The following is a 27,515-nucleotide window of genomic DNA, read 5'->3' on the forward strand; positions in this document are numbered from 1 at the left end:
GTTGATCCCATAGGCGTTTGTGATGTGAGATCATGTGCCTACGCAAAGCAGTTGTACCTAGGTGGGTGTTGGACCTCCCACGACTCAGTTTCCTTTGGCACAGGTTGCAAATGGCATCGCTGTTGTCCGAGGCAGACACACAAAAAAAATGCCACACTGCTGAGCTCTGCAATGACGGCATTCTGGTGGTGGACACAGCATGCGTTGGTTGGCGTGCTGTCGGGCTGACCCCGGGTGCCGATGCATGCTGTCTGACTGTGCCACTAGCTCCTTGCGACGACCCCCCCCTGCTTCCAACTCGTCTCCTCCTCCTCCTCTCTGTCTCCCCATCTGAACTTTCGCCCTGTTCTTCTTCTTGCCGAGCGGGCACCCACGTGACATCCATGGACGCATCGTCATCATCAACCGCTTCGCTTGTATCTGACAACTCAGAAAAGGAAGCAGCAGCGGGTACAACATCATCATCATCACACCGTACCTCCATGTGTTTAATGCTGCCTGCCTGAGACATATCCCTGTTATCTACATCCTCTAGCAATAATGGTTGCGCAACACTCATTTCTTCAAACGGGTGTGTGAATAACTCCTCTGACATACCAAGTAAAGCGGCTGTGGTGCTAGTTTTGGTGGTGGCGGCAGGCGGGTGAGTGCTATCTTGAGAGGTGCCTGAAGCTAAGCTAGAGGAGGATGGTGCGTCAAGGTTCCGAGCGGAGGCTGTACAAGATTGGGTGTCCTGTGTTAGCCAGTCAACTAAGTCCTCAGAACTTTTCAAGTTCAGGGTACGTGGCTTCTGAAAACTGGGCATTATTCTAGGGCAAAAGGGAATCACAGCACCACGACCACGACGGCCCCTGCGGGGTGGCCTGCCTCTGCCTGTCATTTTTTGGGGGATTAGTGGTACTATGCGTGCAAGCTACTGTGAGACCAGATATGATTGGCAATGTGAACTGTAACAGTTCTGCAGAGCACACACTGTAGGCCTGAGACACCCGCTTGAAGACAAGTAACTGCTATTCAATCTATAACAGTGAAAAACAAATTTTGGTTTTAAAAGCACGCTATAGAGACACCAGATATGATTGGCAATGTGCACTGGAACAGTTCTGCAGAGCACACACTGTAGGCCTGAGACACCCGCTTGAAGACAAGTAACTGCTATTCAATCTATAACAGTGAAAAACAAATTTTGGTTTTAAAAGCACGCTATAGAGACACCAAATATGATTGGCAACTGTCAAAGCACGCTGGAACAGGTCTCCAGAGCACACGCTGAAGTAGGCCTGACACCCAGACGCTTGCAGACAACTAACTGCTCTTCTATTACAGTGAAAACTAATTATTTATTTTAAATCTAAAGCTTAACCAATTGTTAAAACAAATATGAGTGGTGGCACTGGGCTAGTGGGCACAGTATCCAATGTGAACCTCACACAGAAGCTGGCAGGCAGGCAACTGCTCTTCTATTACAGTGGAAACAAAATTTTGGTTGTAAAAGCACGCTATAGAGACACAAGATATGAGTGGCAACTGTCAAAGCTCGCTGGCACAGGTCTGCAGAGCACACGCTGAAGTAGGCCTGAAACACAGACGCTTGCAGACAACTAACTGCTCTTCTATTACAGTGAAAAAAAAATATTTATTTTAAATCTAAAGCTTAACCAATTGTTAAAACAGATATGAGTGGTGGCACTGGGCTAGTGGGCACAGTATCCAATGTGAACCTCACACAGAAGCTGGCAGGCAGGCAACTGCTCTTCTATTACAGTGGAAACAAAATTTTGGTTGTAAAAGCACGCTATAGAGACACAAGATATGAGTGGCAACTGTCAAAGCACGCTGGCACAGGTCTGCAGAGCACACGCTGAAGTAGGCCTGAAACACAGACGCTTGCAGACAACTAACTGCTCTTCTATTACAGTGAAAAAAAAATATTTATTTTAAATCTAAAGCTTAACCAATTGTTAAAACAGATATGAGTGGTGGCACTGGGCTAGTGGGCACAGTATCCAATGTGAACCTCACACAGAAGCTGGCAGGCAGGCAACTGCTCTTCTATTACAGTGAAAAAAATGATTTATTTAAAATCTAAAGCTTAACCAATTATTAAAACAGATATGAGTGGTGGCACTGACTGTGCAAATGGGCAAGGCATCCAACCTGACACAGAAGCTGGCAGGCAGGCAACTGCTCTTCTATTACAGTGAAAAAAAATTATTTATTTTAAATCTAAAGCTTAACCAATTGTTAAAACAGATATGAGTGGTGGCACTGACTGTGCAAATGGGCAAGGCATCCAACCTCACACAGAAGCTGGCAGGCAGGCAACTGCTCTTCTATTACAGTGAAAAAAAAATATTTATTTTAAATGTAAAGCTTAACCTATTGTTAAAACAGATATGAGTGGTGGCACTGGGCAAATAGGCACAGTATCCAATGTGAACCTCACACAGAAGCTGACAGGCAGGCACCTGCAATTACATTACACAGGAAAAAAAAAAAGCAGCCTGATGTTATAGCCCTAAAAAGGGCTTTTTGGGGTGCTGTCCTTACAGCAGAGATCAGATGAGTCCTTCAGGATTGTAGTGGACACTGAATACCCTAGCCTAGCTATCAATTTCCCTATCTAATCAGCAGCAGCTAAACTTTCCCTCCTCTCACTAAGCATGCATCTTCCGAATGAATCGAAAATGGATGCTGGGAGGGAGGTTGGAGGGTGTGGAAGGGAGGGAGTGCTGCTGATTGGCTGGAATGTGTCTGCTGACCGAGAGGCACAGGGTCAAAGTTTGCCCAATGATGACGAATAGGGGGTGGATCGAACTGCGCATGTGTCCGCCCGCCGCGGCGAACGCGAACACGCTAATTTCGCCGGGAACTGTTCGCCGGCGGACAGTTCGGTACATCACTATAGAAGAGTATTAATTGCTGCACCTGAAAGACCCTTGTATTTAAGCCTTTCTTTTCAATATTGAAACCTTCCGAAAGGGGAGAGTAGCAATGGACCTGGTGGAAGAGGGAAGAACTATTTTGGGAGATCCCATGGATGTACCGAAGAAGATACATAGAAGTGAAAACCGAGTTGATGTTGATGCAACCTATGCAGAAGACATGTATTGGATGTTAAGAATGTCCCTTTCATGAACATATTCGATTTTGGAGAAAAGTTTCTAAACCCCAGTGCATGGTATTCATAGTTTTCACTGTCCAAGGAATTTCTATAGGAAAGTTAACATCCTCCCTTGGGCCATCATCGTCCACTTAGATCTATGGCGGAGGACCTGGATCAAATCTTCCTCTGCTGAGGTAATATGACAGTTAACATCCTTACTTGATAAGTCATACTGCACTTTCTGAAGAGAGCTGTACCATGCCTTGGACTGTGTCAAACCATGTTCCTGGCTATACCCTGGACTGGGAGGGATCAAGGTGGTTTCAGCTGACATTCATCTTTTACCATGAAGATGTAAAAATGAAAGTGTTCTTCCACTGCAATCTGAGAAATCTCTGGTGATGTGGGGCAATGGGTACACAGGAATAAACATCCTGCAAATCTGTAGAAATCATCCAATATACTAGGAATAATGCCGTTTGGATGAAGAATGTTCAAGAATCCTGTAGACTTATGTAGATCTAGAATGTATCTTCATCTGCCTCTTAGGAACAGAATCTTTGTGTTCTAGCAGATTTTGAAATTTACAATGTGTCTCTTTTACTTCTTCTCTTCCTCTGGTAGAAGAATAATCACTTCTCAAGGTTGAGATCTACAATACACTATTTCAGGTGTGAATTACTTGGGACATGGAAGGAAAGGAATGAGAGGCTTTGTATTGAAATGGTCTCCTGAACCTTAGGTCTTGCAGTAGACAAGCTTTTCTCTGCCATTCTCTTGATCCATTCATCTCAGAGTATGCAATTACAGACCAGGTACTGAGCCAAAGAGCCCGAAGTAGAAAAAGAGAGAGTCATATTTCTGATATAACAGAACCTATGGACTTGCTGGGAATTTAACCTGCGACCCTCAAGAGATGAACAGTTTCTGATGATGCATTAGCCCACTGAGCTATCTCAACAGACCTGGGTAAATCTAGCGGCCATACAAAAGGCATAACAGAGACCTAGGAATAAGAGAATCCAATGGCTTTATTATGGCTTTATTAATAGACACAGCCAAGGCCTAGGAAAAAGTGAAACCTGTCGCTGTAATAAAAGCCATATAGGCCCAGGAATAAGAAAATAAAGCTGCTATATTAAGAGGCATAACAGAGGCCTAGTAATAAGTGGATCCAGTGGCTAAATTAAAAGACACAGAAGCCTAGTAATAAAAGGCATAAAAAGTTATTGAAAGGCATAACAGATCCCTAGGAATAAGTGGATCCAGCGGCTAAATTAAAAGACACAGAGACCTAGTAATAAGTGAATCCAGCGGCTAAATTAAAAGACATAGAAGCATAGTATTACAAGGCATTAAAAGGCATAACATAGGCCTAGGAATAATAGAATTCAGCTGCTATATTAAGGAGCATAACAAAGGCCTAGGAATAAGTGTACACAGTGGCTGTATTAAAAGACATAGAAGCCTAGTAATTAGAGAATCCAGCGGCTGTATTAAAAGGCATTACAGAAGCCAAAGAATAACTTTGATTAAAATTAAAATTAGCAGGAATCTCTTACCATTTAGATGAAAATGATCCAGGGTAGAAGGGGTTATATCCATATAAAATCTGAATGTGCATGCACAGCCTTTTACCCCTTGATCACTGCAGGAAATAGGGTTATGGTATAATCTTGCTACCCCTATGGTCACAGCAAGTAAATTCATTGGAAAGTACAAGATAGCAGGATTGTACTTTAACCCTTTCCGTTATGGAATGCTAGTCAGTCTCACATTAACTCTCAGTGATGGAATGTTAGTAAATGTCATATTAATCCTCGCAATCCATATGCTCTTTATCTGCATGCCCAGCCTGCTATCCCATCGGGTCACTGCAGGAATTATGGTGATGGCATGATTTTGCTACCCCCATCGTGTCACAACAAGTTAGAATCTCAGGTCACTAAAGGGGTTTCTCCAGGGTGTCACCTTTGAGCAGATCCGTGTACTGGAGACTTCCCAAGGGAGAAAGGCAAAACTCCCAAGGGGCCAGAGGAAAAGATTATCCTCAGGTAAGCCATGAAAGAAAAAGTTTTTAGTCCTGATAGGACAGGAACAAAAAGACTGAGAGTGGGAGGGGAAGGAGGGGTTACTTATACCTTCTGTTTTAATGATGTTCCTGCCTAATTAGGGATAAAGAGGGATAGAGAGGAGTTACCCATTGTTGTGGCCAGGAAATAAAATATATATATATATATATATATATATATATATATATATATTTGTGGTCGGGCAATTATATATATATATATATATGCTAAAAATACAAAACACATAGGAGCACAAGGCACACTTGTTTCAACTTATGTGGCGCGATCACCGATTTTTGTTTACCAGACAATAATTTACCTTGATGTTTTGTACTCAGATAATTAAATTACCCTATTTTATATTTTCTTTCTTCTTTTTTCTTTTAAGTTAGCTTCATGTCCAAATACCTGTCATTGTGAATCTGCCACAATAAAATCACCAGCTATGCAGAATTATTTTGGTCCTTATTTTGATTGACAGCGATGAATACACACTGACCTTTAACTTTTGTCCAGAACAACTGCTGGCTCAGTATATATTGCAATATTAAACAGAGAGCAAGAAGGGAAGAAGAAATTCTTTCTTAGATTGTTTGCAGCAGTATTTTTTCCTATAATAATATGTTTATATTTTAGTGAAATGTAGAGTAAATGAATATGAATTGATGTAAAATGTTTACATGTTGGAAATTTAAAAGTAAAATGGTTGTAAATATATATGTATTTGTGTTTTGTTTTTTAAAAAAACAAATTTACAATATATATGTTGTAATACATATATATAATGTTTATTCCCAATGGTTTTATGACAAAGCTTTTTTTTTTTCTTATGGACAGGAGCAATTTCAGAAATATTCAGCCTTGCTTTTATTCAGCCATCATTTTTCACCTTTTACCTTTAGTTTATCTGCACACACTAAATAATGTATTTTAAAGGTTAGGGATGATCTTTAACACTTTGTTTGACTGATTTGTTTTAGCAGATTTTGGCTGGATTTAACGCCAGATGAAGTTCAAGCAGCAGAACTCAACAAATGGGTAGGCTGCTTGAAATTAAAAAGCAGCATTAAATGTGCATTGAAATAATTGTATTGGCCTTTTTAACCTCCCTGGCGGTATTCCCGAGCGTGACTCGGGGTTAATTTTCGCTCGGGGTAGATAACACGCTCGGGGTAGATAACAGAGCTGGCAGCTTCCAGCCCCCGGAGGTAAGATGTACTTACCTCCGCCGCGATCCGCTTCGGGAGGACTGCCTCACAGCCCAGGCAGCCCTCCCACGGCAAATCAGGCCCCCGGGGGCCATGTGATCGCTCTCAAAGAGCGATCACATGGCCCTCTATAGATGGCTGTGGATCTGCCAGCAGGGGGACTGTTTGAAATTTTTTTATAAGTATAAAAAAAATAAAAGACAAGTGTAAAAATAAATTAAATATATTTTTATATATATATATAATATGTATATATATTATATATATAATATATATACATATTATATATATGTAACGTCATACAAAGTGTATTTTAATATTAATATAAGTATATATATTAATATTAAAATACACTTTGAATGACGTTACATATATATAATATGTATATATATTATATATATAATAGATGTACATATATATATTATATATAAATACGTATAATTAAAATAATAAATAAATAAAATAAATAAATAAATAAATAAAATATTGAAACAAAATTTAATATAAATTATATATGCATATGTAATTTCATTCTAACTGTATTTTGTTATTAATATATATATATATATATATATATATATATATATATATATATCGGTAACAAAATACACTTAGAATGACATTCTATATATATCTATATATATATAAAATACAAATAACCGCAAATATATATATATAGATAAATACATATAATTGCATAAAAGATTACATTAGTATACACGTAGAATTTAAATACCTATAAATGCATATATATTAAAATTCTACATGTATATTCTTTTAACGTAATTATGTGATTTGATTAATTAAAATTTGATTGACATGCCTGACAACACAGGGAGAAAGTGCAGAGAATTTAATTCGCAAGCACTATATTTGACCCTGTAACTCTCCAAGACACCATAAAACCTGTACATAGGGGGTACTGTTTTACTCGGGAGACTTCGCTGAACTCAAATATTCGTGTTTCAAACTGGTAAATTGTATTACAACGATGATATTTTAAGTAAAAGTGAAGTTTTTTTGCATTTTTTACAAGCGAACTGCACTTTTATGGTCTATATTATTGTTGTAATATGTTTTACTGTTTTAAAACACTAATATTTGTGTTTAGTGAAGTCTCCCGAGAATAACAGTACCCCCCATGTACAGGTTTTATGGTGTTTTGGAAAGTTAGAGAGTCACATATAAGGCTTGCATTTCATTTTTTTCACATTGAAATTTGGCAGATTGGTTATGTTGCCTTTGAGAGCCTATGGTAGCCCAGGAATGAGACTTACCCCCATGATGGCATACCATTTGCAAAAGTAGACAACCCGAGGTATTGCAAGTGGGGTATGTCCAGTCTTTCTTAGTAGCCACTTAGTCACAAACACTGGCCAAATATTTGTTTTTTGCTTTTTTCACACAAAAACAAATATGAACGCTAACTTTGGTCAGTTTTTGTGACTAAGTGGCTACTAAAAAAGACTAAACATACCCCATACTCGTGACATCGCTGATTACAAATATGTGCATTTTTTTGCAGTAAAACCTAACAGTATTATGACATTCACAGTTAAAATGTCAGACGGAAATGCAAATTTAAAAAAAAATCGTATTTTCTCACATTTTTTTTACTTTTATTCATAATAAATGATGTTCCATATATGAATAGTTAATGATAGATTAAAGCCCTGTTTCTCCTGAACAAAATGATATATAATAAGTGTGGGTGCATATAATTTGAAAGAGGGGAACTACGGGTGAACAGACATATAGCGCAAATTCCAGTTTTTGTTTACGTTTTGTTTTGATCAGAACGTGCACTATTGACTCCGTCCTGAAGGGGTTAACTTCTCCTTGCAATCCAGCGATGTCCCCGCGCTGTGATTGCCGGTGAGAGCCCCGGCGGATGCCTCCATCTGACTTCCTGGTTCCGTCTCTGTGAGCCGCAGAGGCTCATGGGAGCGGAACTGGGCGGGTAATTCAAATGCAAAAAAATGGTACCGCTTTTGGTACAAAATTCCTGACATAATCATACCGCCAGGGAGGTTAATGTTACTCTTTAAAAAAAAAAAAAATCTATGGGGACATGTATACTTAACAGTGAAAAGCCAGCTGCTGCTCAATATAATTACAAATATCAAAATAAATTATATAATGTAGATGGGCAAGTCACTGTCCTCCCATTACTACCACCAATGACCAATGAGTGGTGGCTCTATTACTTTAAAAAAAAAAAAAAAACTGTACATCCTAGTGTCCCACAGCCCATATACATGAGATGCTGGTGGATGCAAATATATAACAAACAAAAGGAGATCTAGTGTCCTATAGCCCCCAACCATTGATGAGGGATATCATGTAAATAACAAGGTGTAAACTTTGAGCAGGGGGAAGATTCCCACTCACATCTTGAGCTAGATATAGGAGTGGGTGGATATGTTTCTTTGAAAGCTGTAACAACACTTGCTCTGAGGGCCAACTCACACTTTAGGGCCAACTCACACTGAGCTGCTAAGAGCTCTGCTGTAAATTGCCTGGACAGGACAATCCCGTCTATGGATATGTGGAGCTTTGCTGTACTTGCCGTCCAATATATATATAGAAAATAAAGCAAATAAAAGCTTATGGTGTAGTATGTCTATACACAAGATAGGTAGTAAATAAGGGGTATCCTACTTACAATATCCAGAGCAATGACTTGCTCTCCTTTGGAGAGCGCTGGTGGTATTATCCCTGCCTGGGATATGCAGGATCAACCAGGAAATATGATGACAGGTATGAGATAATAAAATAAAAAAAATCATTCTTATATAAATTAAAAATATATTAAAATCTATTGGAAATAGGAGTATAAATCTTCCAGTACCACACTTAACACATTTCATTCGGCTGGGCTTCCTCAGAAGTGTGGATAATCCTGTCCTGTTCTTGTTTATATAGCCTGTACATTGGTAATCAGTGTAATCCAGAGTGTGTAATGCATTTCCTGGTTGTGCTTCGGCCGCATGCCTCGCCCGAAAGTGACGCGTTGCGATCATTACTTTGCATGGGTTAATGGGATATGTAGTCCGTGAGTATACAAAGATATTGAGTATTTTGCGGGGGTGTTGCATCTGTCCGTCTTTGTGTAGCTCCGCCCTTTGTATGACGTTGGAAGATAATGACGCATCGACAGTCTTTTACAAAACATATCAAAAAGTCCCTAGAGTTCCATCAGCCAGTGGCGTACATACCGGGGTCGCAGGGGTCGCGGCTGCGACCGGGCCCGGCCCACCAGGGGGCACGGTCGCCCTGCAACCCAGGTATGTACCCACTGGGCCAGCCTCTTCTCCTGGGGGGCCCAGGAGCCGGCCACCTCAGGGCCCCCCGAGGCTGGTCCTGGGGACCCAGGGGAGAGTGCTCCCTCGCGCGCCCTCCAGCCTGCCTGCCCGCCGACACCACTGGACTCCAGGGAACCTCCTTAGCTCTCCCAAAGGTAGGGAGGCTGAGGGGATTAAAAAAAGTGTGTGAGTGTGAGTATGTGTTAGTGTGTGTGTCTGTGTGTTAGAGTGTGTGAGTGTTTGTGTTAGTGTTAGAGTGTGTGTGTGTGAGTGTGTGTGTTAGTGTTAGAGTGTGTGTGTTAGTGTGTGCGTGTGTGTGTTTGTTAGAGTGTGGGCGTGTGTCTTAGTGTTAGAGTGTTAGAGTGTGTGTGTTAGTGTTAGAGTGTGTGTGTTAGTGTTAGTGTGTGTGTGTTAGTGTGTGTGTGTGTGTTAGTGTGTGTGTGTGTGTTAGCATTAGAGTGTGTGTGTTAGTGTATGTTAGTGTGTGTGTGTGTTAGTGTTAGAGTGTGTGTGTTAGTGTTAGAGTGTGTGTGTGTTAGTGCGTGTGTTAGTGTTAGAGTGTGTGTTAGTGTGAGAGTGTGTGTGTGTTAGAGTGTGTGTGTTAGTGTTAGACTGTGTGTGTTAGTGTGTGTGTGTTAGTGTTAGTGTGTGTGTGTGTGTGTTAGTGTGTGTGTTAGAGTGTGTGTGTGTGTGTTAGTGTTAGAGTGTGTGTGTGTTAGTGTTATAGTGTGTCAGTGAGTGTGTTACTATGTGTGTCTGTTACTGAGTGTGTTTGTGTGCATCTCTTAGTGAGTGTGTGTTTAGTGAGTGAGTCTGTGTCTGTCTGTCAGTGAGTGTGTATGTATGTCTGTCACTGAGTGTGTGTCTGTCAGTAAATGTGTGTGTCTGTTAGCTAGTGTGTATGCGTCTGTTCATGAGAGTGTGTGTCTTAAGCACTTACCTTTCTCCAGCACGGACTCCCTTGGCGCTGGGGATCTCTCCGCCCCGATCCGCCTCTCAGCTCTGAATGCGCATGCGTGGCAAGAGCCATGCGCGCATTCAAACTGCCCATAGGAAAGCATTACTCAATGAGAAGTGAGAATCGCAGAAGCTCCTCTAGCGGCTGTCAATGAGACAGCCACTAGAGGCTGAATTAACCCTCAGTGAAACATAGCAGTTTCTCTGAAACTGCTATGTTTTCAGCTGCAGGGTTAAAACTAGAGAGACCTGGCACCCAGACCACTTCATTGAGCTGATGTGATCTGGGTGTCTGTAGTGGTCCTTTAAGTGTATGTGTTTATGCATGCACTGGCATACATACCGTGGTCGCAGGGGTCGCAGCCCTCCGACCAGTTGCCCACCGCCATGTGTTGCGGCCCCAGCCCGTGCAGCGTAAGCGTGCGGGGAGGGGGGGCCACGGATCAGTTTTCGCAACGGGGCCCCATGGGTTGTGTGTATGCCACTGCCATCAGCCATATTGAATGAGGACAAAGTGTGGGAAACAAACGGAGCATTAGTATAAATGTACTAACTGTATTTAAAATGCCAATAAATATTAAACATTCCTAAAAAAAAGGTCCATAGAGAGTAACACTCATTTACCATTAAGTTATACTGTGAGCATTATTTAAAAAAGAGAGAGGTAGCCTGAACCTATTTTAAAAAGGGAGATAGTCTGAAAATATACCATAACTGTATTTAAAATGTCAATAAATATTAAACATTACTAAAAAAAAGGTCCATAGAGAGTAACACTCAATAAACATTATGTTAGACAGTGAGCATTATTTAAAAAAGAGAGAGGTAGCCTATATATACCATGGTATATTTTCAGACTATTTCCCCTTTTAAAATAGGTTCAAGCTACCTCTCTCTTTTTTAAATAATTTTAAATACAGTTAGTACATTTATACTAATGCTCCGTTTGTTTCTCACACTTTGCCCTCATTCAATAAGGCTGATGGAACTCTTGGGACTTTTTGATATGCTTTGTAACGGACTGCCGATACATCATTATCTGTCAACATAATCCAAAAGACGGAGCTACTTGCGGACTTCATATCCCATAAACCCATGCGAGGTAATAATCACGATGCATCAATTTTGCGCGACGCACGCGACAGAAGCACAACCAGGAAATGCATTACACACACCAGATTACACTGATTACCAATATACAGACTATATAAACCGGGACAGGACAGGATTATCCACACTTCTGAGGAAGCCTAGCCAAGTGAAATGCATTAAGTGTGGAATAATTTCACTCCTATTTCCAATTGCTTTTAATATATTATACCTTTTTACAATATATTAATAAAGCATTTTTAATTTATATAAGATTTCATTTTTTATTATTGTATCATATCATACCTGTCATCATATTTCCTGGTTCATCCTGCATATCCCAGGTGGGGATAATACCACCAATGCTCACCAAACCAGAGCAAGTCATTGCTCTTGATATTGTAAGTAGGATACCACTTAATTACTACCTATCTTGTGTATAGTCATACTACACCATAAGCTTTTTTTTTGCTTTATTTTCTTTATATATATTGGACGGCAAGTACAACAGAGCTCCATATATCCATAGTTGGGGATTGTACCGTCCAGGCGATTTACAGCAGAGCTCTTAGCAGCTCAGTAAAGTGTGAGTTTGCCCTCTATACACTTCATATAAAACATTACATATATTGTTACATAGTTACATAGTTACATAGCTGAAAAGAGACTTGCGTCCATCAAGTTCAGCCTTCCTCACATATGCATTATTTGTTGTCCTTTTTCTTTTTCTTTGAGGTTATCAAAAGTTGCTCAATACCCATTTACATCGACCTCGTAGAAGTATATATACATATATGTATTTACAGTGTTACACCCTTTTGAGCACAGTTTGCCACTTTGTTTGTTATAATTAGTATGTTTTGTGAGGTTTTGGGAATACTTCCGGATTTACTGCTGCCCTCTTTTTGTATTATTGTAGCGAGAGCTTATTTCTGTTTTTTGATAACACTTGTTCTGACCTTACAAAGTCAGAGCAAATGTTGTGACAGTCCCCTGCACCAGTCACCTGCATAAAATATATAAACGATATGGGACTATATAAGGAGAATTTGATAAGCTGAAATGCAGTATACATCATAAATATAAATGTATTTATATAATGAACAATAACACAACTTGCTAAACATATGATTACTCAAATATATAAGTGGCAAGTCTATATGACATATGGGGGCCTGAGGTAACAAAGTCCTGTGGCCATTGTAAATCTTTTTTGAAACCACTTATTGAAGTAGTCAATATAATTTAGAACTGTTCTTAACAATACTGTTCATTTTTCAAATTACTTTAACATCAAAAATGCTAACCTAAAGTGCCTTAAAATAAATTTGGTGATAAACAGCTAGGATGTACTCCACCATATTAAATAAGAAACTATATGTATCATAGTCTGGCTACCATAATGTTTTATTTGTTGCAAAATTCAAATATTCATATAAAAATCAAAATCTTTGTAATGTATTTCTCTACATGCAACATCTATCTATGTGCTGTATAAATGCTGAACCACCTCTACTGGTGTTCAGTCATGTGGTTTAGCCAATTTTAAATATTCAAACATTTTACAAACTCTTTAAAGCCATTGTGGTGAGAAACAGTCATGATGTGCTCTGCCATTTGGAATAGGATACCAACATGCCTGATCTGACAACTGTATTTGGTTCAAATAATCAATCTTGCAAAATCTCAATTATATTTATAAAATATAAATCTTTGCCATTTACATCTCTGTATTCCATATCTATGCATGTGCTACAACTATGCTCTCAGGCATGGTCACCTCTGCTGGTCAATCAGTTATTCGGTTTGGCAGTAATTTTAAAATCATCATAAATATGTAAATGTATTATTCATATAACCACAGAATCAAAGCAGCTTGACACAATCTATTTGTTCACTAATAAATCCTTACAGTGTGCTCTGCCATATTGAATTTCATGACCAATTATAAGAAACTTTCAATTAATTTGATAAAAATACATATCTTTGCTATTTAACACTCTATTTGCAATATCTGCGCATATGCTATGCGCCGGTTTTTGTGCTTTGCCAGTTACTATTATTATCATAATTGTCATCATAACTCAGAAAAAGATGCCAAGGTGAGCAATGTAGATATTGTAGATAAGTGTAAATAACATTACATAAACACAAACATTACAGTTAAAGGCTGAGATTACACAATCCTTTTCTGCTGTTTTGTTTATAAATGCAATTTATTTTGAAAGATAACATACATTGACTTCTGTGTACTTAATTTGTACCATTGCATTTTTGTTACTTGTGAAATGATGGTTTCTATTTGGGAAAAATTGCTAAATCAATAATTTATTTTTTCATTTTATTTATTCACTGTTTCTTTTTTTAGATATAAGATGCATCTTTTCTGGATAATGCTTGAAAGGATGTTGTGAAGAAAAAGTCCAAGGATAATCATTGTTCAGGATGTAAATACAGAGTTATTATCAAAGGATCAATAATACAATGGATGTTCATAGAGGACCATACTGGACTGTGTTCACAAGTAGGATTTAGCTTATTTTCCATCATATTTGTCAATATTGGATTACAAACTAACCAAGTAAAGAAAAAAAAGAGAAGACTTTGACTTGGAAAGAGACCCTACAATGAAAATTACGAGTACATCAGGTATCTGTCCAGTCCTAGTGTGTCTCTGTTTTGTTCAGAGGTGTTATGGAGCAATGCATCACACCTCCATCAAGGTGACCAAAAACCAAACTAAACATATAGAAGGGGAAACAGAAGTGCATCATCGCCCAAAACGTGGATGGGTTTGGAATCAGTTCTTTGTTTTAGAAGAACACATAGGACCAGATCCACAATATGTTGGAAAGGTAAAATTACTCTTAATTTCTCTGTGATGTTATGATTTTTAAATTATGCAACAATGCTGGTTACCATGTCTTTCTTAAATGCTCCTATTAGACAATGCTTATTTTTAGAATTATTTAAATATTGTGTTGTATGTAATATTTTTCAACAGGACATAGTACTATTAATTATACAAGACAATTCTAAAAGTATTATTTATACAATTTTCAGTTCTCCTTAAAACATTCATTAAACATTGAATGAACAGGGCTAAATTAGAGGTTTGCTATGGTCTGTTGCATGGGGTACAGTGCACACAAGCCCCTTATCTTTGAAAGTGGATTTACTCTACCTGCAACTAATGATTCTCTAGTTTGTTAACAATACGCATTACTGTAACATGAATCCACCCTGTTTTTCTCTCCAGTCTTCATTTAGTTATATTTACCTGTCACGCACCTTGTCATAAACCCCCATCTTGCTTCATGCACTCACCCACTCCTATTCACCCAGCAACATCCCCTTTCATATACAGTCACATACAGTCACTCAGTCAAATTCACCCAACCTACTGTATTAAAGCTATGTATGTATTGTATTTACCAACTCAATCACATTCACCAACCCAGTAATATGACTACCTATAGTCACACTTAACAACTCTGTTATGTCCTACCTGTATACATACATCTAGCCTAGTCACTTATACCTACTAAACCATCCAGTTCCATAGCTTCCTGCAAACAACAACTGATAATTATCACCAACATAGATAATTCACCTACCTACCCTCCAACCATTTCACACATACATTATACACAAACACACATTCAAATTAGAAACAGACGTACTGTCAAGTCCCCATTTGTCCCCTGGCTTACATCGACCTCCCATGCCACATCTCCCCATCTCCACTTTGAGATGCTGGAGCATATATGTGTCTCCAGGGTAATTTGGCCCATGTGGCATGGTAGGTGGATGAAGTCACAGCAGTGCCCAGCCTTGCTAAGCTTGCGCGTTGGGCAGGCACTCTCTCTATGAGAAGGTAGGTGTGTCAGGAGTCTAGTGATTACATACAGGGGGCATGTCCCTTCCCCCATAAATAACAGCCTGACTTACAGCCTTCTTCGCTCAGTTGTTTTGTGCTTACTGGGTGTTCACTACCGTATTCTGAACCTGCATTGTTGTCTACATGCTTTTTGACCTTTACTTGTTTTATTGTTTATGAACCTATGCTGCTCAACCTGTCCTTTGGCTATCCGGCGTATCTTCGTATTCCCTATCTTTTTTGGTGATTTTATCCAGCTATCTTCAGTATTTTTGGGCTCCTTATGCTAAACCTTACGCTTAAATACAGATATTGTGCAAACAATATGCACCTTTAATATGGTTTAGGATAATTGGAATATGAAGTATATTTATTAACATCTGTAGTATTATGGGTAATCAAAATTACTAGTGACAACATTTCCCTAGATTTTTCTATAGGACATATGAAAGAAGCAGATGCAAAAAGAGAGGAGAATGATATGTGGAAAGAAAGAACAATACAGCTGACCCTTACATATAAGTAAGAAATAGTCAGCAACCCTTTGCTTGCCCATGGGCCACATGCTACAGGGAAAAACTAAAAAAGGTCAGATTAACAGGTGCACGTTTGATATTATGCTACTAAGAATAAGTAGGACACTGGTGCCAAATGGGCAAATATGTAAAATATATGGGTTAAGATAAATGTTACAATATTAGAATTTTGGCCTAATTAAGTCAAGCGATTGCCCTTCATCAATCATCTCACTCAGCCACTAAACATGTAGCAAGGAGTGCTTTATATATATCCTCTCTGAATTCTATGGTTTTACATATGTCTGCACTGGCCTGTATTCTTCCGATAGTGGATCTTGCTTCCATCTCTTCTCCAGGTAGACGAAATACACGCACTTGCCATCCACTTTATATGTTATAGGGTCTTATTGAATAGATGACATTCAGATTGCAAAGTTGATAATTATACAAGAAAGTTAATTTGCTTAGACTTTCTAACTGACTTCTACAATGCTGGATAAAATTACCACCTTGGAAAATTATCCCTAAGCCTACACTACACTTGTTTCTGCTTCTGTAACGGACTTCTAATTTAAATTTAAATCAAGCAAACACTGAAAAAGTTACTTGAAAATACCAATTGGTATCTACATATCGAACTTGAGGGCGACCTACCTACAAGTCACTTTATTCCACAATATCAAGTTTTTGGATTGGAGGGAGAGGATATTTGGATGTTTCAGTGTTAAGTTGTTAAAATTAGACTCTCAAACTGGCATGGTGTCACAGTACTTACTCAATCAATACGATGCTCACACCTCTATGAGCACTCTGGGCTTGTTGTTCAGGAAGTACCACTTGCTGGTCCACTTCTGCCTTCCCAATCAGCACTTGGGTTCAGACTTCCCGAACGCGCCAAAAGTGCTGATCAGGAGGCGAATGATCTTGGGTTGCCTGATAGAGAGAGGCTCATTGCACACTCCCTTGTTTTCTGGTTATTCAATTTTAACTGACTCTTCTGACCTCTAATCCTGACCTAGCTATATTGTATTTCCGTGTTTCTGGTATCTTGATCTTGGCTTGTTTTATGTTAATGCTTTTACTTGTCTTTATGTTAAATCTGGCCAGTTCAAGTTTCGGTAATACATCCTTTCTGTCATCATATGCCTGACCTATACTTATAAATTGGGTAGTGTAGCTGTCAGACACAGAAGTTGTAGTTTTAACAAAACCACATTTAACACTGATGCTGGATCTTGAATCTTCATGTTATGCAACAGTGTGCATCATTGTTGCTTTGCATCATTGTATGACACCTACAAATTGAACAAGTTGACTTTTCATCTTACCTTTAAGCTTAAATAAAAGGTGTGTTTGGATATAGAATTCTATGGTTTTACAAATCCCCCCACTGGCCTGCCTTCTTCTCACAGTAGATCTTGCTGCCATTTTTCTCCAGGTAAACAAAGTACACACACTTGGCCATCCACTTGATCTATAAGAAATGTGATTCACCAGACCAGGCAACCATCTTTCATTGCTCCATGGCCTAGTTCCAACGCTTAATTCACAAGGCTTTGTTGGAGGTGGACAGGAAAACTTTAATGTAGAAATATACATCTAAATATCCTACAATGAAATGACGCCATCTTTGTTCACTAGTAATCGTTGTTTTAAACTCTGTATCTGGCACCTAGAAGTCTGTCAAAAAATGTCCCGACTAGATCATGATGTCAATTGCTTTAATATAAAGTTAAAAGAAAATGAAGCAAATTCTCCTGTTGCTCTGACTCAAACAGCCATCTAGTGAAAAGGCCTGCATTTGGTTATGGAACAAGACAGATATATATCAGGGTGCCATTATCTTAATAGTAGGTCAACGTAGCCTACACCCATTTTATTTTTATTTTATTATATTTTTAAGTTATTTGTTTTGGAAATGCAAGCATGGTAGTATTACCTTTGAATGTATCATTGTTGATTATGTACCACCTTTGCTTTAATTTTTTTTACTACACATTATGGTCTTGATTTCAAATTGTTGGATACACTTTTCAAATTATTTAATATGTTTGGATACATTTTTAAAATGGTGTGATATTATGAAAAAATATTTTATTTTTGTAATATTAGGATTCAAATTTGGACTGTTCAAATTTGGAATTCTAAGCCCTGTGACTCAGACTTGACACTGTTCATTTGTGTGAGTAGCTCTGCCACTTTTTCTCATGGGTGATTCTGTTTACTATCAATATGTCCAAATCTCCCTACACTTCTGCGGAGGCTCACTACTCTTGGCCTGTTCCAGCCCATGGAGGGATCCTGGAGTTCCAAAGGCTACAGCCCAGTTTGGAGCAAAAAGGGGATACACTTATACAAGCCGTATCTCACATGATCTTTAGGCCTTATTGATGTAAGTGAGCAATTTCATAAAATATGCAGAAGTCGTCTACATTACTGCTTGTGTTACAGATGTGAGAGGTATGTACAAAGTTACAACCTAAATCCAAATTAGTTAGAAAAAAAAAAACATTTACACATGGATTGGCAACCCTACTGGATTAAGAAAACAAATGCCAAAATGAAATGAGAAGATAAAATACAAAGAAGATAGGTGAATGCAGTGCAGAACCACCTGCTTTATGTAAACCAATCTAACATATGGAGAAAACAATTTTGTATACAACAAAAGCCTACTTATCATCCAGCAGTAGAAACAAAAAAAGATTGGGGGGGGGGGGAGGTGAAGTAGAGGGAAGGGTAGATTGGCAGAAAGGAAATGTAATAACGAAAATAAAAAGTAGAAATAAAGAGGGATTTTTCTCTATATATATTTATTCACATTCAAATCTATACTTTTCTAAAATTAGTAGACAGAATGCAGCAAAATACGCACACATAACCTTGACTAGTTTATCTATCAGGTTTGTTCAAGGTGATGACAATATAGTTATTCAGTGAGAATTGCCTGAAAACCATGTGCAGTAATAAAAATAATTGCTCCTATTTGTGCTGTAATGTAATACTTTGCTTTTAATAAGCTATAATTAGAATTCAAGTACACATCGGAAATCAAGTTGACATACAGTTGCAGACCCAATTGACCTTTAGACAAAGTCAGAAGAAAACTGGTTTTAGACTAATGTCAGTGTTTACACTATGGCTTAGGTTATAACAGAATAGACTAAAACATAATGTACATGGTACATGCTGCTATACTTGCTGAATATATATCTATTGGTTATCCATACAATTATTTATGGTTACCTACATTGCAACTTTCAGCTAAATGTATATTTCAACTTCATTACAAAAGAAAATCCAGCGCACTCCCTTATGCACTAAACAGCAACTTCGGTGCTGACAGACTTTGTTAGTTTTTTTTTTAAAACACCTAATCTAGGCAAAAAAACTTATAGGGATTTAGTTACATTATATGATCATACATTGCATAAGTCTGCCACAACGTCAATGTACCCCATCTTTGGCAGGTCCTACTCTAACAACCTAATGTCTGCTTCATGAGATACTTACTTGGGGGAAAAAATCCATCTGGGCTTCTCTGCAGTACAAGGCTAAATAGGGCCCTGGGATGAGGCACCTGTGACAGGGAGGGGTGCAAAAACAAAGAGTTGTCTAGACTCCAATATATATATATATGAGAAAGCAGGTGGCTGGCTGCACTCACCTGAACATGCATAAATAGGGTGCTGCTGGGAGCCAAGTTATACGATACAAAAGAAGATCCAGCGCACTCCTTTATCCACTAAACAGCAACTTCGATGCTGATAGATTTCAAAGTCATTACCATCTATAACATTGCATTGGTTTTGCTCAAGAAATGTTTTTTCCTGTTGTCTAATTTGTTAGAAATAAAAAATAGCTTTGATAAAAAAAATACTATTTCATCACACCATTATTTTACTTTTTCCATACAAAATATATTTTGGCATCACAAATATCCTTAGCTCTGGTCTTGCTCAGTCTCACCTGTATTTTAATCCTTCTTCCTTAAATCATTCTTACTATTCAAACTTTGTTCTACAATAAAATAATGCATACAACAACTACTTTTCTAAATAGAGGGAGCTGTTGCAGTTATTTGCTTATATAAAAGAACAATTGGACAACGATGTAATATAATATGACTTAATATTTAAAGCTGGCATGTGGCAGCAAGGGATAAAGTCATATATTTAGTAGAAGTTCACCAGGTATTAATTTCTATAAAAAAAAATTAAAATCTGTTGTCTATAGAAAATTGTATATTTCTAACAACTAACAAAAACAAAGTTATGTTTTATTTGAATTTTTGGGGGGTCTACACAATGGGCTGTACAAAAGTGATGTATGCAGCTCAAGCAAAGATATGGTGGTGTTGCACCTTTACAAACATGAAACAATGAAAACATGTGAAATCTATGAAACTAGGTTGAGAATTCCAAGTAGAAAACCAATCTACTCTGCATTAAAATCGTGATACAGGAACTGGCAGGCATTCTTGGATCTTAATGTGTTTTCCAGTGGTAGCTGCCTGCAGATCTGCCTGCAGGGGGACTGCTTGGGCTGTCGGGTAGTCCCCCTGCTGGTGGGAAAAGTAAAAAAAAAAAAAGTTCCACACATTAAAATAATTAAATATATATGTATATAAATGTAAAGTAGAGATTGTAGCCGTATTAGTCCAGTAATGCAGATGTAAAAAACAGATATATTTTGTATCTTGAAGTACTTTTTTATTGGACTAACAGAATTTTGTAATGACAACTTTTCGGGAGAACCTCCCTTTCTCAAGTCTAAAGCATTCTTGGTAAAAGGAGGTTCTCGCAAAAGCTTGTCATTACAGAATTCTGTTAGTCCAATAAAAATAGGTATTATGATATTATCAAGATACAAATTGCATCTGTTTTTTACATACATACACATATATATATATATATATATATATATATATATATATATATATATATATATAAACCTGAGCTGAAGCCTCCCCCGAATACTCTAGGTGTGGGGCCTGAGTGCAGAGCCATAATGGTCTCCAACATCCAGCCATGAAAACCAAATACCCTCAAGACTTGCCTGAGAAAGCCCCACCCAACCCTGTCAAACGCCTGTCCAGCGTCTAAAGACAGGGTCAGGTGGGGTACACCCTTTGAATGCACTGCATCCAGAATATCAATCAGTCTTCTGATGTTATTCATGGATGATATTGCGGGCACAAAGCCCACCTGATCCGAATGGACCAATGTGGGTACAACCTGCTTTAACCGTTCTGCCAGAACCGCAGAGTATAACTTAATGTCAGTATTTAGGAGTGATGTAGGTCAATAATTGATCATCAGTTCAGGATCTTTCCCTTCTTTTGGTATTGTTATAATATTTGCTTGTAATAGTTCTTTAGGTACAGCTTTCCCTTCAGCTATCCCGTTAAAGGTTTTGGTCAAAGGTTCTTTTATGACGTCTTTCAGTAGTTTATAAAACAGGTTGTTAATTCCATCCGGAACAGGTGCCTTCCCCTCTTCAATCTTCCTATGGCCCTTTCTACCTCAACCTCTGATATCTTCTGGTTTAATATTTTAGATTGTTCTACGGTTAAGTGCGGTAGTTTTATTTTATCTAGATATTCTTTTATCTGATCCTGTGTTGGTTTGATTTGAAGATTATATAACTGTGGGTAGAAATCTTTAAAAGCAGTTTCTGTTTTTTTCCAGTGTCAATAATATAGTATTAACCCCTTAAGGACTGAGCCAAATGTACATGTTGTGAACAAAACAAAACGTAAACAAAACCTGGCATTTGCGCTATATGTCTGTCCAACCATAATTCACCTCTTTCATATTAAATGCACCCCCCTTATTATATATCATTTTATTCAGGGGAAACAGGGCTTTCATTTAATATGAAATATTTAGCTATGAAACATAATTTAATATGAAAAAATGGGAGAAAATAAGACATTTTGTTATTTTTTTAGTTCTACATGACATTTTAACCGTCAATGTCATAATACTGTTTGCTTTTACTGCAATAAAATACACATATTTGTATTCAGCAAAGTCTCACGTGTAAAACAGTACCCCCTATGTACAGGTTTTATGGTGTTTTGGGAAGTTACAGGGTCAAATATAGCACGTTACATTTGAAATTGAAATTCACCAGATTGGTTACGTTGCCTTTGGGACTGTATAGTAGCCCAGGAATAAAATGTACACCCATAATGGCATACCATTTGCAATAGTAGACAACCCAAGGTATTGCAAATGGGGTATGTCCAGTCTTTTTTAGTAGCTATTTGGTCACAAACACCGGCCAAAGTTAGTGTTAGTATTTGTCTGTGTGTAAAAAATGCAAAAAACGCCAATTTTAGCCAGTGTTTGTGACTACTAAAAAAGACCTTGGGTTGTCTACTATTGCAAATGGTATGCCATCATAGGGGTAATTTTCATTCTTGGGCTACCATAGGGTCTCAAAGGCAACGTAACCAATCTGACAAATTTTAATGTGAAAAAAATGAAACACAAGCCTTATATTTGATGCCGTAACTTTTGAAAACACCATAAAACCTGTACATGAGGGGTACTGTTGTACTCGGGAGACTTCGCTGAACACAAATATTTGTGTTTCAAAACAGTAAAAAGTATCGCAGCAATAATGTCGTCCTTGTAAGTGCTGTTTGTGCGTGAAAAATGTCACTTTTACTGGTGATATCATCGTTGTAATACATTTTACTGTTTTGAAACACTAATATTTGTGTTCAGCGAAGTCTCATGAGTAGAACAGTACCCCCCATGTACAGGTTGTATGGTGTCTTGGAAAGTTATAGGGTTAAATATAGTGCTAGCAAATTAAATTCCCTATACTTTTGGCATGGGTTGTCAGGCAGGTCCCGCTAATTGTAATTAATTAAGATACCTAATTATGTAAAAATATTACATAAATATATATATATATATATAATAAACAATACACAAGATCCAGCGCACTCTCCTATCTACTAAACAGCAACTTCAATGTTGACAGATTATATTAGTTTTTAAAAGTTTTTTTAAAAAACACCTAATCTAGGCAAAAAATAATAATGGGGATTTAGTTACATTATATGATCATACATTGCATAAGCCTGCCACAACGTCAATGTACCCCATCGTTGGCAGGTCCTACTCTCACAGTCTAATGTCTGCTCTTATGAGATTAACCCACTTACTTGGGAAAAAAATCCATCTGAGGCTCTCTGCAGTACAAGGCTAAATAGGGACCTGAGATGAGGCACCTGTAACAGGGAGGGGTGCAAAACCAAGGAGTTGGCTAGACTCCCAAATATATATCTATATGAAACATGGGGGATGGTTGCACTCACCTGAACATGCTTAAATGGGGTGCTGCTGGGGGCCATATTATACAATAAACAATAAACAATACACAAGATCCAGCGCACTCTCCTATCTACTAAACAGCAACTTCAATGTTGACAGATTTTATTCGTTTTTAAAAGTTTTTTTAAAAACAATACACAAGATCCAGCGCAATCTCCTATCTACTAAACAGCAACTTCAATGTTGACAGATTATATTAGTTTTTAAAAGTTTTTTTTAAAAACACCTAATCTAGGCAAAAAATAATAATGGGGATTTAGTTACATTATATGATCATACATTGCATAAGCCTGCCATAACGTCAATGTACCCCATCTTTGGCAGGTCCAATATATATATATATATACGTATGTGTGTATATATATATGTATATATATATATATATAATTTTGTAAAAATATTTTTGTTTATATATAGGTATATATATAGTGATATATACGTATATATTTATGTATATAGATATAGATATATATATTATTTCGTTCTACGTGTATATATATATTAATATCACAATACAGTTAGAACGAAATAACACACATCTATATATTTTTTAATTATTTATTTTTAATTATTTTTTTTTACGTATTTACATATTTTTTATATTATATATAAATATATATATATATATAACAATAATTTTATATATTTAATCAGTATCAGTCTACGTGTAATTTGATATTAATAAATATATATATAATTATATATATATTAATAGTAAAATACACCTAGACAGTGTATGTGTGTGTATGTATATGTGTATATATATATACTTAGATCATATATATATATATATATATATATATATATCATTGAATATATATATATATATATATATATATATATATATATGATCTGAGTATATTATGATTTTTTTTACACTTATTTTAATTAATTTTATTTTATTTCCAGCCAGCAGGGGGACTAACTGTCATTACAGTTAGTCCCCCTGCTGGCAATGCCTCAGCCAGCTAACCCGGCCATGTGATTGTGAGGTCCTCGCAAGGACCTCACTCTCACATGGCCGGGGGGGCCCGAGGAGGACGGATAGGTGTCTCAGATAGGTGTCTGTCTCCAAAAATCATATCTATCCTTGAAAAACTTAAATATGTTTTTGAAAAGCAGGTATAATCTAGATCTAGATCTAGAAACATCTTTATAAACTCAATTGGAGATTGGTTTGGTACATAAAGATTGACCAAAGTAAAAATATCTCTACCAATCTTACAGATCAAAATCACATATCTGGCTTCCGTGTCACTCTTCTGATATATTAGTTCAGGAGAAAAATTCATAGAAAAGAGGATTGACACTCCTCTCTTTTTCTTGCTCTCCTAGGATTCACTGAAAATCAGCAGAAATTCCTTAGATGTCATTCTTTGCTCCTCGCCTATTGTCCAATGCATCTCTTGAAGAGCACAGATCTGTATATTTGCTTGCTTTAAGAAGTGGTATACCAGTGACTTATTTTGTGGTGAATTATCCGTTGAGCATTTAATGTTGCTTTCTAATGTTTCTTTACCCACTGTTTGCTTCCCCTTTCCAGAGCTGCTTTGCTGGACTTACAAACAACAACAAAAAACAAAAACATTACTAACATTACATAAAAACAAATATCCCTACAGATCCCACACACCCTCGTTGTGTAGATCTGTTTCCACATAGGTTTGTTTGAAAATCTCATGTGGAAATTGGTGCCATATCTCTATGGCGGTGGAGCCAAAGCAGGTGTTCCGTAATGAGACTTAAATGCATTTATTTAACTTACTCATTCTTCTTTCTATATTTTCTTTCCTACTTATTCCCTCCCTTCTCATTTAGTATCATATCTCCAAATCATTTGAAAAAAATATATAAAAAAATAAATAAAATAATTCAGCATATCCATAATTCACATTAACTCTTATTCTTTATACCAAATTGTTAATTCCTCGTTTACCCTTTTCTTTCCCTTCCTTCTTATTACCACTTCTTACTCCCCTTCCCTATATCCCTTATATAGTCCTCCTTATATTTTGTACCCTTAGTGTTATAATTTGGATATATACTTTCCTTTTTTCCCTTTCTTCTTTCCCCTTTTTTTTCCACCTTTTTCCCCTTTTAGGTGAACTTTACAGTACCGTATATACTCGAGTATAAGACGAGTTTTTCAGCACATTTTTTGTGCTGAAAAACCCCCACTCGTCTTATACTCGAGTCAATTGTCTGTATTATGGCAATTTACATTGCCATAATACAGACAAGGACCGGGGGCTGGCAGGAAGCTGTAACTTACCTTCACAGCAGCTCCTGTCAGCTCCCTTCTCTCTCCTCCGGTCCGTGCAGCTCCCAGATCAGCTCCCTCTGCAAATCTCGCGAGAGCCGCGGGGTCAGAGCGTTGCCACGGGTTACCGTGGCAACGCTCCGCGCGACCGCGAGACTTGCAGAGGGAGCTGATCTGGGAGCTGCACGGACCGGAGGAGAGAGAAGGGAGCTGACAGGAGCTGCTGTGAAGGTAAGTTACAGCTTCCTGCCAGCCCCCCTCCTACAGCCCATCCACTGGACCACCAGGGAGTGAGAGCCCCCCTCCCTGGCCAGCTAACAAGCAGGGAGGGGGGACGAAAAAAAAAAATATATATTAATAATAAAAAAAAAAATGTGCGATGCAGGATAGTAGACAATGTTTAACTTAGACATAATTTTATATTAATTAAAAACTTTTTTTTTTTATCTGTATGGGTGTATAATTAGGCATAGTTAACCAAGTAATTAGCCATGTTTACAGCGGGGGGATATTAGAAACACTAAGAGTCAGATTGGAAGAATTGTATTATACCATTATTTGTTTGTATTGAATTTCTGAAAACAATGGTGCAAATAGACTGGAAGGTTGTTAAATAAACAATCTTACCATATTAATAAAACAACAAAAAAATAGTAATAAAATAATATAAGAAAAAATAATATTAAAATAATAATTAAATAATAATAAAAAAATGCCCACCCCCCCACCAATGCTCTCCATCACACACACACACACACACACACACACACTACCCTCATACACAACACACACTGCACTCATACACAACACACACTGCACTCATACACAACACACTGCACTCATACACAACACACTGCATCCATACACACACTGCACTCATCCATACACACTGCACTCATCCATACACACTGCACTCATCCATACACACTGCACTCATCCATACACACTGCACTCATCCATACACACTGCACGCATACACACACTGCACGCATACACACACTGCACGCATACACACACACTGCACGCATACACACACTGCACGCATACACACACTGCACTGCATTTATACACACACTGCACTCACACACACTGCATTCATACACACACTGCATTCATACACACACTGCATTCATACACACACTGCATTCATACACACACTGCATTCATACACACACACACTGCATTCATTATATACACACTGTAAATAAATATTCAATTAATATAATTTTTTTAGGATCTAATTTTATTTAGAAATTTACCAGTAGCTGCTGCATTTCCCACCCTAGTCTTATACTCGAGTCAATAAGTTTTCCCAGTTTTTTGGGGTAAAATTAGGGGCCTCGGCTTATATTCGGGTCGGCTTATACTCGAGTATATACGGTACTTAATATTAGAGTCTGTGTCAATAGTCATAAAGAAAGATCATGCAGATATAGTCAAACAATTCCATTTACCTCTCTTTAACCTTATTGTATCCAATCTAAAAAAAACATGCTACCCTTTTTACGGTATTCTCCAGTTATTGAGCTATCCTTTTTGTGTTATATTTCCTTATTTTTATAATTTGAATGTGTTTTTAATTTAAGTGAGCTTTCAAGTGCATAAAGTCGTTTAATATGTGTTAGAATAACAAAAAAATGGCCTTAGCCTATGGCCATCGAAGCACATTGCCCGGTTTGACCAATGACCCGTTCAGAAGATGAATATAAACAAGGAAAGGTGACAAAACATGGATAAGAAAAAGGCATGTCAACAAGGTGACAATTAA

The 27,515-nt window shown here is 37.6% G+C and overlaps 1 protein-coding gene across 1 annotated transcript in view; it reads left to right on the plus strand.

Annotated features, from left to right (window-relative positions):
- The window catches only part of CDH18 (cadherin 18), a 696,504-nt gene that overhangs the window by 209,053 nt on the left and 459,936 nt on the right, over nt 1-27,515 (plus strand). Inside the window, exon 3 of the mRNA XM_063451839.1 lies at nt 14,106-14,592. Within this exon, the coding sequence (XP_063307909.1) occupies nt 14,365-14,592 (228 nt within the window). The 5' untranslated portion in view covers nt 14,106-14,364. The remainder of the gene's footprint in view (nt 1-14,105; nt 14,593-27,515) is intronic.

The sequence above is a fragment of the Pelobates fuscus genome, chromosome 4, assembly GCF_036172605.1.
Source record: "Pelobates fuscus isolate aPelFus1 chromosome 4, aPelFus1.pri, whole genome shotgun sequence".
NCBI classification, from domain to species: domain Eukaryota; kingdom Metazoa; phylum Chordata; class Amphibia; order Anura; family Pelobatidae; genus Pelobates; species Pelobates fuscus.